The sequence below is a fragment of the Lingula anatina genome, chromosome 1, assembly GCF_051362555.1.
Source record: "Lingula anatina isolate TDL-2025a chromosome 1, LinAna3.0, whole genome shotgun sequence".
Taxonomy (NCBI): Eukaryota; Metazoa; Brachiopoda; class Lingulata; order Lingulida; family Lingulidae; genus Lingula; species Lingula anatina.
In genome coordinates, this window is record NC_141767.1 from 11,182,643 (window position 1) to 11,194,958 (window position 12,316).

The 12,316-nt window shown below is 37.7% G+C and overlaps 2 protein-coding genes across 2 annotated transcripts; one reads left to right on the forward strand and one right to left on the reverse strand.

The window, feature by feature from the left end:
* The first annotated feature begins 2,528 nt into the window (after nucleotides 1-2,528).
* Nucleotides 2,529-6,659, forward strand: LOC147763976 (uncharacterized). The gene is made up of 4 exons (XM_086996011.1): nucleotides 2,529-4,145; nucleotides 4,381-4,872; nucleotides 5,169-5,525; nucleotides 5,737-6,659. Exons 1-4 carry the CDS (start codon nucleotides 3,956-3,958, stop codon nucleotides 6,468-6,470), a joined length of 1,773 nt encoding a protein of 590 aa, XP_086852137.1. The 5' UTR covers nucleotides 2,529-3,955; the 3' UTR covers nucleotides 6,471-6,659.
* A 1,261-nt stretch (nucleotides 6,660-7,920) lies between these two features.
* On the reverse strand, nucleotides 7,921-11,307 carry LOC106153695 (uncharacterized). The gene is made up of 3 exons (XM_013527722.2): nucleotides 10,989-11,307; nucleotides 10,650-10,814; nucleotides 7,921-8,844 (listed from the first exon to the last, which is right to left on the reverse strand). Exons 1-3 carry the CDS (start codon nucleotides 11,050-11,052, stop codon nucleotides 8,612-8,614), a joined length of 462 nt encoding a protein of 153 aa, XP_013383176.2. The 5' UTR covers nucleotides 11,053-11,307; the 3' UTR covers nucleotides 7,921-8,611.
* Nucleotides 11,308-12,316: the final 1,009 nt, after the last annotated feature.

The window sequence follows — 12,316 nt, forward strand, 5'->3', positions numbered from 1 at the left end:
GGCCTGTTCTTTCTTTAGCTATTGGACAAAGTTATTTTAAGAAAAACATTTTTAATGCATTTTGGCACTAATTGACGTATTATTTTATTTATTTTTTATTATTCATTTATTATATATATATATATATATATATATATATATATTTTTTTTTTTTTTTTTTTTTTTTTTTTTTTTTGGTAAAATGCAGGTTCAGATCCAAAAATTGTGTGAAAGTTATGGCACATTTTTGATGGAATACAATCCTGTTATCCAGTGATTATTTTTTTCAATCTAATATATTGTGCCTCATAAAGTTTTGACATTAGAATTTTATCAAAACTTTCTCATTTTAAGGATAGAATAGTGCAAAAGACGCATTCATGTTTTTGAAGGTAGGCATACACTCTTCGGACTACTCGTGAAGTGTGTCACTGTAAACAATGAAAAGTTAGCTTTTCCCGATGTTTACTGGAATGTGCTTATTTGTGAAAAAAAATGATAAATGAGAAAGACTTTTCTGATAAGTGTCTGCATATTTGCTGCCTAGTTAAAACCAATATTTGTGACAGCTCAGATTGTTTCCTTACGTCACACTTTTCTAAGAATATTGCTTGTCAGTAAAGCCGGGATTGTGTTACTACAAGTAATTTTTTACTGTACTGGCATTGAGCACTGCTAACCGGAATAGTTTTGCCATACGCCTGGCGGCAATGCCGTTAGTATGATGCCAATGCAGGTGATTAGAACCTTGGGGCAAAGCAGAAAACCGCGTATTCAGAACATACTGTGATATAAAGACCAGAATACCATTGTCTGTTTCACTACATATTCTACAGGATGTTATTGCCAACTTTGATATTTGTTGTTTTAAAATTGTCAAAAGGTAAGTTGTTCTTCTAAGAAAGTATTAATTAATATGTTGACAGAAATTTTCTGATTTTAAACATATGTAGGTCTCCGTTCAATGCGTATTATATTTATTAGTATACAGTGATAAAATTAAATGTCAAATCTGTCCGAAGTTATTCTTAGACGGTTGTCGGAGCAGAGGAGAGGGGCAGCCTTCATCCAAAAGTTGGACGAATTTTATATTTCACATCGACATTCTACGTGTACTATCAAATATATAATTCTTAATACGAGGTCGACATTTTCTGTTTGCGAAGATCAGACTATTTAACCAGATTTCTCAAATTACGAGCATCCTTCATGCACTATATCTGATTGGTATACTTGGTAGGACTGGACCCTCACACCGTTAGCGCCTGTCACGGAGAACCAATTCTTCTCCAATGCCCAGTTGGACAACAGATACATATCTTGAAGGAGGTCCTTGGTTTTAGCGTAGCTAGGCGCTGTCACCGCTCTCCTCAAGACGAGTGTGTTATGTACGGACCAACCAGTGCAAGGCATCTTTGTAACGGGAAGAATAGATGCGATCTCGTGCAATTTGAACAGAAGATCTGTCCAAGGCAGTCTGCTGAGCACACCACATATCAAGAGATAGAATTCATTTGTGCGCAAGGTAAAAATGTGTGTCCATATGTGTAGACCAAAAGAGGACGTAAATCTTTTTCACCTTAACCTACGTATTACTTTTACTAGGACAAAATTGATTATTATAACATAAAGATAAACCATCTGGCTTCAAACAGTCGAGCTACAGCTGCAGTACAATTACAATAATGAAATCGGGACTTGAATGCCTTCAATCAAAGTTAATAGTATAATATCAATCGAGAACATTCTTTCGCACATTTCTAGGACGTCGTTTAAATATGTAAAATATAAATAGTACAGCAAATTACTCGTGGAAATCTTGTATTAGTAACTGGTTTGATTAGCATCTATGCTAGGTCGGAGATTATTCATAAATGTAGTAATTTTCTCACGCAGGGTACATAATGCCTCAAGGCATCGTTCGCGTAGCATGTTAATGTGAACCAAAACGGTTGTAAAACCGCATCTGGAAACCAAATGTATTTTTCAACCGGTTGCATCATGCGGTTGGTTGCAAAATGCAACGTTACTAGTAGAGTTGCATTTTGCAACCGCAATGCTTATTGCAGCCGCAAAGCAATTTGCAACCAGAGAAAAACATGAATATAAATTTTGGAACCACAATGCATTTTGTAACCATCTTTTTTCTTCTGAATTTTTTAAAGATCTATAGAGAAACAGAAGTGTGGCCGAGATGAGGTTATAAATACACTGACCGTGCACGCCGAATCTGTTGGGACTGTCTTTGGGGGATTTAATTTCTTTATACATTTTAATTTCTGCTTTTTGCTCCTAGACGAGTGTGTTATGTACGGACCTTTAAAGTTGGAACTTAAAACTATATAATTCTATTATCAGGGACGTGCACGGACCCTCTTGAATTTCAGTGCAAATAAGGGTTGAGCAGTCTCTTTTTTTTCTTTTGCGCGGTGTAATTTCTGGTATCCTTTCGAAACCATTGATGTGACGAACTTGTACTTGCACATCCCTGATTCAAGTTCTACCAATCCCAAAATTAAAAATTTAGGAAGATAAAGCGGAAAGCACTTTGTAGAAAATAGGATCATCCAACCTCGGGGACAGCTAGTCGCCTGCGTTTGCGAAGTGCCCTTGCACCTCTCTGATGATAGGTATATCAATTCCCTTATTCTGTTCCATCAGTATTTAATATTAGAACTAGAAAAGCAATCAGAGAGCGCAGACTTCCGCCAAGGCAGCAAAGTCTCCATCCAATCCGGTTTTACCCCTAAATTTTCGATATTTTTGATTATTGATTACTGATTGATTATTGATCCGGATCACCACCAAAAACTAATCATCTGTTCCTTGGACCACTTCTGACAGTTCCTGAAAATTTCAACAAAATCGGTCCATAACTTTTTGAGTTATGTTGATGACAGACAAACAGACAAACAAACAAACAGGGATGAAAACATGACCTCCTTGGCGGAGGTAATAATCCCATCATTACCCCACCTGTGTCTCTCTGTAGCTGTTCCTCCAACCGTTTCAGTGACTTAGAAAAAAAACTGCTAGTGGCGGTGCATTTTGCAACCGGTTTCAAAATGCGTTTTGTTGCAAAATACGGCCCTACACTGTACTTGGTCTCTGTTAGAGCCGAAGGAGCCACCTCTTTCAATATAACATTAGACTTTTGTTTCATAATAATCCCATGAGCGAGGTATGCCATAGTTACTACCCTAGGTTCTAGATTCCGGTATTGCCAGCTCGATCTTAATTTCATATATAACCCATATCAACAATAGCGACTCCATTACAAGGTATATATTTAACAAGCTAGCTTTTACGTTGCTCTGACACTCAGGGTAATAGTTACAGGCGTAGCGGTGAATCTTGAATGATCGCTGTTGCGAACTCGTGATTCAGTCCCCGTTTTTGTAGCATTTATTCCCACATCAAAATGACACATGGTGAAAATAAAATGCCATTAGTCTTACAAATATCAGTATTGGAGTTATGCTCGAAAGTGGGATTACATATTGTACCAAGCGCCGCAAGGATCACTGAGAGATGTATTGAGACAAAATGTTCCACAGGCAATACCATGAGGTATTTTAATATTAAAACATCAAAGTTTTCATTTCATTCAAGTGGATTAATTTTTTTTTCAAGGGGCGGGGGTGTAATCATATTTTATATGTACCACAGTATATCTGTTTCTTTTAATCCTTCTGTTGGTTATATTGATATTCTTTGATAATTTGCCAAAGAAACATAAAACTGAAGACTGATAAGTCGTCTCGGTTTTTTCCTTGTTTGTTTGTTGTGTGCGCGTGTGTGTGTGTTATATGTGGCTATCCTTTGCGTTTCAGGATCTTCAATCATAAACATTTGCAGTAATGTGTCTCTATCAGTAAACAGCGCATATCTGGCTTCTCCGGGCTATCCTGGCACCTACCCAGCAACAGAGAAGTGCCAATGCTTCATCAGTGGAACTGGTGGAACAAAAGTCTACATGGACATTCTAAAGCTCGATATCAAGCACGGCAGACCTTGTCACGATTGGCTCGGTCTCACGCCCTCTGACGGCCAAACGGAGAGGATCTGCGGCGCGGCGCCAGTAGAAAGGGTGACTCGTAATGTCACTGTGAAATTCCACAGTGAAGACGCGTCAAGATACAGAGGGTTTTGGCTCTATTTTCAAAGTATGCAAGATCCTCTTCACGTTTTCAAATCTTATGCTGTCTTATGCTCATTAATCAATGTACTATATATTAATATATAATAAATAGTATCTACCAACTTCTTTTTTGTGGTACCAATCAATTCTAATATCATACAGATGGAGCTTCAGTACATATCTCTCCAATATATAACTTTTATAAATTGCAAAACGGATTGATATATTCAAAATCACATTTTTATTCACTTTTTTCACAGTTCTGCCTGAAGATTCGGAGAAAGAATTAACGGTTTTGTGTAACGATTACATTCCAAATGCAACGCTCAATGTTCCCGACCGTGACCGATCCAAACGTCCAGATAACACTTCCCTTATTAAGCTAACTTCAGAAGTACCGTCAGAAACGCGTGCACGAAATAGACCTACAACGACTGCTTTGCCTACTACAACGCAGGATCTCAGCTGGGCTCGACATGTCCTGAGTGTCAGCGGTTGCTTTGGTCAACTGCTTACTTTCCGTTGCGAATTCAATGAGAGAATTAGAATACTTACCGATGTTTACGGCAGAGGCACAGACGGCGCGTGTGCATACCACGAGGGCGACTGTATTATAGAGAATGAGATTGAGCACAGCCACGTGGTGAGGTTGTGCGGTGGAAGGCGACAGTGCAGTAATCTTATCGTCAACCATGTGTTCTGCCAAGAACAAGTGACAGAGTACCAATACGTGGAGTACCAGTGCGTGCCAGGTAGGTCATATGCGTACCGACAAGAACTCATGGTATAATTGTTTAAATATCGTCATTTGTTTTGTCTTTGTCGCATATCGGTAACTTCATCATACATTTCCAATTAATTTTCTTTTGAATTTTTAAAACATTTGCATACATTTACATACTGCAATGGTTTAGGCTTTTCATCAAAATACTTGTTCTTTTTTGGAGGCCTACTGTTCTTCAAACAGTAGTAATATAGTGCACTTTCAACTTCATTGACACAAAGTTGTATTGACAAAACTGTACGCTGTTCTCATTATTCTTTTTAGAATCTACAATTCACAACATATGTCAAGAGGGAGAGTTTTTCATCACCAGTGGTTTTCTAGAGAGTCCAAATTATCCTAACGTGTATAGTCCTGGCAAGAAGTGTTCTTGTGAAATATATGCACTGAAAAATCAAGAAGTGAAAGTGGAAATTCTGGACATGATGCTTCAGAGCGCCCACTGTATAGATTGGGTTGAGATAGGACCGGTTGGAGGCAATACTTCTAAAAAAATCTGTAGCTCAGCATATGGTATTTTTTCCGCTGTTGGCAAAATGAACATATTTTTCTTCAGTCAAGAACGTCCCGAGGGTTCCAAAAACTTGGAAACGCGGAAAGGTTTTTGGTTACATTTTATGGGTAAGTCAGTGTTTTACAATAGGAATGGTGAAGGTTACCGCCCACCTCAAATGAATGATGTATCATGCGCATGGTACCAAGTTCTGTCAAGAAAACACGTAGGCCCTATATATACGTGGGGGATGATTATTAGAAATGTAAAAGAAAAAGAATAAACCGAAGTTTGTTTCAATAATCCAATATATGTTTTATACTTGATTATTTTGCAAAGGTTCCGAAGAATTTCCTCTCCAAGTGCGGTGCAACATGGCAGCATCTGCTTCGGCACCCAAGACTACCAGTAGTACTGCGAGTGCGACCACAGCAACCACCACTGCGACAATCACCACCACCACTTCTAGCACCACCAGTCTGATCAGCAGCACCATTGTCAAAAATTCCAGTATGCCTACAGTCAACCCCACAACCACAACGACCGAAGTGAATACAACTGCGTTATCAACTACTACCATTACCAATGGCAGCACCGCCGTTGCCTCAACTATACTGCCAACGATTGCAGAAACTGCAACCGCCATACAAATGGATAATAATATAACAATTCCTATAAAATCAAATACGATACAGCATCACGCCACGTCAGCATTTTCACTCAGCTCAAACTCAACAGGTCAAAAAGTTATAAGCACATTTGTAAAAACCACGACAATCATCAACGCTGGGTTTTTATCAAACATGGAGAACGATGAAAGACCCATTTTTGTAGATGGCAGAACCACAACGCACAACTGGTTTAGTCGGTTAAGATTCAATTCCCATGACGATGATGAAGACGAAAGTCGTGGGCATTCAGCCGACCTTACTCCTCTAGTTCCAACTTCTGTTCCAACCAGGAGGGTCAGCATTGAACACAGTACTTCAAAAACTCGCTCCTTAGGGTTAAGAGTAGTTACACAAACGTTTATTTTTGTGATAGCTACCATACTAGCTTTTTCTGTAAATTAGTCGAAATATGATTACTCGTCAGCTTCAGCTTTGTTTTAATGTTTATTGCATTGTCACATATTACATGTAGGCCTTGCTGCTGTAGTTAGTAGCTGTGCATTTTGATCTAAAACCAAATGTATTGGATACTAAAAGAATAAGAATGAAATACTAAAAATGAAAATAAAATAAAACATTTACTCTAAACCGTATCCAGAAATATTTCAAGATTTTAAAATGTGCCTTTTTTATCGAGTCGTGCATTAGGGATCAGACATAGGGCTACAGATGTACCCCTGAAATGCGGAGTAGAGGTAATGCTGAACGCATGGAGAACACTTCCATATTATCTGTTACGGCAATGATTGTGATAGTGAAGACAGTCCAAGGCAAACCGTTCAGCCCAATAACATTTTATCAATCTTTTCAACATTGATTCGAGAGGGACACGGCCTGTGTCATTGAAATGGCGTCATTATAATTATATTTTACTGAATTTGCCCAAGAGCACTGGCGAATATTTGTATCATTACTATCATCATCATTATTACCTTATTCTCTTCTTAACATAATCTGAAGACCGCAATAAAGGTATCCCGGTGTATCCTAGCGACAGGCCCTAAACCGGCCTGCAGCGTTTTCTGATCAGACGACGAAATATACACAGGAATTGTTGACATCATTATTGAAGTCTGAGACAGTGATTTGTTTTATTTTTGTAACGCATATTTCTTTCTTCTCATCAACCGACGACAACTTGGTACATGTATAGATCACATAATGATTATCAATCAGTACGTTTAATCATATTCTGCAGCAATCTCATTCCCAACTGGACATATCTGAAGAGACCTGAACAAAACATGCCACGGGTTAATCGAGCGACTCTAGGGAAACGATGGTAAATATTGACAAAACCAAACGCCGCGTAAAGAAAATGAAGCACGATGAAGCTATTCAGGGTTGCCATTAAAGGGTTAAGTGAAACGCACTTCAGCCGCCTGGTCTGTGGCAGCCTTGCCCTTCTTCCAAAAAAAATTGGATTTTTTTTGATATTCATAAATCAGTACTTCGCATTATATTTTATTATTGGCAGATGCAAAAAGGAGAAAAAAAAATGGGCTATTCACTGTCGCGAAAGCAAGCTACAAGTCAACTGATGAGTTTGTCAGACGTGTCTCATAATAGGTTCTTGTGGTAACGAGCTTTTCTGTACTGTCGCCTTTGGGACATTTTGAGATTAATTGCTACTTGGCTAAATGAATCTATAGCATTTTTTGTTCGGGTTTCTTTAGCTGTCTACAGTTGAACGCTTTGCGTTTCATATCACTGCTTTAAAACCCTGAATATCTAAAATGCGACGGCTCTTGGGGACGCCGACTGGGTATGTTTATCAATTTACTCACTGGGTGATCTGTGGACAGGAAAATGAATGAAACATTTTACCTAACGCCTTAATATCTATACTGTATTGATAAATCAGAGCACACCGGTTATCTTCTCGGGAATTACAAAAATCAAAATCGTGTTTGCGAGTGTATTTTTTTTCTGGTGAATGGTTTAATTTGCCATTGTGTGTCGGTATGGTACGTGACGTTCTTCGGGTCTGTACTAGCCTAGATGCGAATAATCTTACGATTTTTAATTTTTTATTATACAAATTAATTTTAGAATGTACACAGAGGAAAATCTGCCATCGGGATGCATACCAGTATTAATGAAAATCTGATGGATGGTTTCCTTTGCACATTATCGGTTCCGGTACACCATTTTTACCTCCGCCAATGAGGTTATGTTTTCACCCCTGTTTGTCTGTTTGCCTGTCATCAACATAACTCAAAAGTTATTGACCGATTTTGATGAAATTTTCAGGAACTGTCAGAAGTGGGCCAAGGAAGGGATGATTAGTTTTTGGTGGTGATCCGGATCAATAATCAATCAATAATCAATAATAATCAAAAATCGCTGTCTTGGCGGAGGTCTGCGCTCTCGGAGTGCTTTTCTAGTTTTTTTGTTATAATTTACGTAGCTGTTATTTCTGTTTATTCCTAAAACAGCATCTAGATTTTTTCACATCGATTAACTTGTTGATTGCATAAACATATCTTAGCAACATATCAAATACAAATTCATTGACAAAAGAACACTCTATATGGCAATCACTAAAAAGTCATTTCGCACAGCTGCAGCCCGCGCCCAGGGCTCTTTGGATTGATTCTCTGTAACGTGACATATTTCCCTTCTAACTCTCGGAGACAATGGACTGTTATCAGCCCTATGTTGCCGGAATGTTGGAATGAGGTACACAAAGTATTCTGATCAATGTCACTCGAGCCGTCGCCGAGGTTATTATTATAGTCTCCAACTCGGATTCGATAGTCGCCCGCCTGGAGACCTGGAAATCCATAAATAAAAGTTGAAATATAAAAGTTAACGTTATGGTTTAAGGTGGCAAAACAAGTAGGCCCTATTTTATTTTTACCTGCAGTTAAACGATTTCGTGACCATCATTCATGTTAATAGTACAGTTGCACCAGATCCAACGTCAAATGACCCCTACCCTTCTCCGAGAAATTCACAATTGAAAAAATGCATGTAGATGAATATGTCGTTTTCAAAGTAAGAAAGATTTTGAAGTGAAAAGGGAAAGTGACCGGCCTTGCAGATACCTCCAACAGGTCTTTCATAATGTGACGAAAGATATCCACAAAACACTAGGACAAACATCACAAAAGTTCTTATTCAGGAGAGGAAAGAAAACCCGACAGGGTTGCAACACCTGTTTGATATGATGTTTGTATATAAGAGATATTTTAGGCCTATTTTTTTCATACTCAGAAATAGAACTTTTAAGTAAAAATAATGTCAATTTTATTAGAATTGAGTATTGTTATAGTAACTTATTGCAGTTTTATGAAAAAATCCCTTTAATTATTATTATTTCAGCCAGTCCTGTTTGGAGTAGGTTTTGAAGAAAGTTGGGGTTAATACTAACAATAATGATCAATGTGTTCTGCTTAATGGCAGCATGTAAGTGTTTTAAACAACCACCCTTTATAAAAATGTATGTTGTCAAAAGAAAAGAGATAGCAAGGATATTAAATAATTCAAGTATTTGTTACATTGAACAACACTTGCACTTTAGAGAAAAGAAATGTCTTTTAATGTGATTTCTTTATAGTGCCTTTCTATTATATGCGTAAGCCTGAAGGGTGTACGTCGTAAAGAAAACGACAGAGTAACCCCCCCCCCCCCCCCCCCCCCCACACACACACACAAACGGGACAGCAGTACCGCTTTGATGTTCCGTGTATCCTTTGTGGTCATTTCTAGAACCAGAACACACGGGTAGTGTGAACGTTTCTCTTCTCTTGAGGTTTGTTTGCAAATGTTGCATGCTTTTCTAAAATATTGCAATCTAAAATACAACCTGCCATGCACAGATAGTTCGTTTGATTGATTGGGTAATTGCAAGACCAACGGTTCTATTGTAAATGATAGAAAATTCAGCATCCTTCGTTACTGACAACATCTCATAGAAATGCAGCTGCGCCGTTTTGATCAATATTTTTAATGCAGCTATTGTTTATGGTTTAAAAAATAGATCATGGTCGAAAAAAAGGTTACCTATCATGTACTGCAATCAAGATGCGTGATGAAGCAACCTGAAATGGCCCAGTTTACGAATTATCCACAAGAAATTCAAGCTATCAAACTGTTATTCATTCGTCTGTTCATTCTTTTCGTTTAAATTCGTCATCGCTTTCCCTGACTATTTACAGAACATGTACATGTAGAAGGTTATCGTTCATTTTTTCCCCTTTCATTTCCACGGATATAATAAAAACGCACTTATTTTTTTTCTTTGCGATCATTTTGATCTTTGACATACTATTTTAATTACTCCATTTCATTAGTGGAAAATCAGTATATGGATGTTACAAATGTAATTTGATAAATAGAAAAGAAAAAAAAAAGACATTTGACGAAGCTGTTTCTGAGAAATTAGCAGATTAACAAGTTCAGTAATTTTTTAAAAGCGAAGTATGAAAAAATCCAATGGCAATCACATGCTTTGCATGATATACACATATCCAATAAGTTTTTAAGACCAATGCACTCATATGCATTTTTACAAAAATTCAAATATTTACATATACAATATATTTAATTTAATGGCAGCATGTGTGGGATTCTCACCTTGAAAAGTCAGCGAAGAGATTAGTTTCTTGTTGTCCAACTCGACTTTTAACCATGGTGTTGGTTCAATTCCCGACGTAAAGCAAGTTTCTGTATCGTTATCAAATGCCAGGGCTCCGTTGTCTGAATTCCAGTACGAACTTTGGTACACCTCCCAGCAGAAAACTGTTGAAACATTAATTCTCCGTTAATCAGTCCCTAATGTTATTGTCTAAAGCTTTGTGTGATTTATTTGATAAAAAAGCTTGAAAAAATCAATCATTAACTAGACCCCCTTCACAGAGAAACCTATAAATATTCACAGTTTAAATTATTTCCAAGACGCTTCATGATACAAACCTTGGTAAAAGACAGGAAAAACGGCGAAGCACGCGCTGAAGAACTTCATGTTTTCAAAAGACATCACAGTCCAAAACTAAAATACGTCAAATAACGTGTCCAGATAAGTTCAGTGAATTTCTGAGATTCCGTCCAGCTATTTGTCTAGTCTTTTCATTGAGAGTCAATGACTTAGTATCGATCGACTCTATCTTTAAATATAGTTTACTCGTTTTTTTTCCTTGAAAGTCAACTTCGCGATATGGTTCTTCGAAACATTCCATTTGACTAAGTGGTATTGTACCATAAGATTCTCACGTCAATCAATAGTATTTCGTCATGAAGCGAATATGCAATACCTTAATTCCATGATTACTGCACCTGATCATATCTAGAATTGTGTCTTCATTAGTTCGTAGTAACCAATAAAAGCAATTTGTTACTAAGGTTCCTGGACAGCATTTTGTTAAGGACCCATTAATCTACAATATTTTGCAAAAATTTGTACTGTGTAGATGGTATATTAATTGCGGCAATTAGTCATAAAGGAATAGTTTGGATTAAAGGGATTTCCTCTTTGCAGCTGCTTCAATCTGGTGGATAATTGTGCGTGGAATGGCAAGGGTTTGATGTTGTGAGATGCGCCGTGCGTTTGAATCGACATTTCCCTAAATAACAATTCACAATATAATTCACAATATGAATGCAACAGTCTTAGTTGGCAGTAATGTGCACCATATAGGATCGAGTTATTTTCTGTACTGCTATGTTCTTATTCTCCTCGCCGACAATTCCAAGGTGTCAGTGCAATTTGAGTGCGATGTGGTAAGTAATTGTATTGATAGAATTTATAAACGGATATTTTCTTGGCATTTTTTCTGGTTATCTTTTTAAAATTCCTGTGCAGTTACACGTCAGGAGGCAGGCCCGTAGCCAGCAATTTCAAAATGGGGGTTATTTTTCTGAAAATGTGGACTTTTTACATCGAAACCTTCGTGTACCTAGATAAAATTTTGCCCAGAGGGGACCTTTTCCTGGCAAAAGGGGGTTCTTTACCCCCCCCCCCCCGAGGGGGACGAGTCTGGGACGTATTCCCTGTGTTTTGCGCATTAATCTTGTATTATTGTCTAAATAGACATCCTCGTCTTATAGAGTTTTATCCTTATGGCTAAATGATTGACCCCACCTAACACATAATCTCGCACCTTCCCTACAGTCGTGTGGCTATCTTGGATGATTTATAGCACTGCTGACACAAAAATGTCGTCGATGCAAAAAAAAAAAAAAAAAAAAAAAACAAGGCAGCAAAGCTGTCAAATGTACAGACAAAAAGCAGGAAATAACAAAAT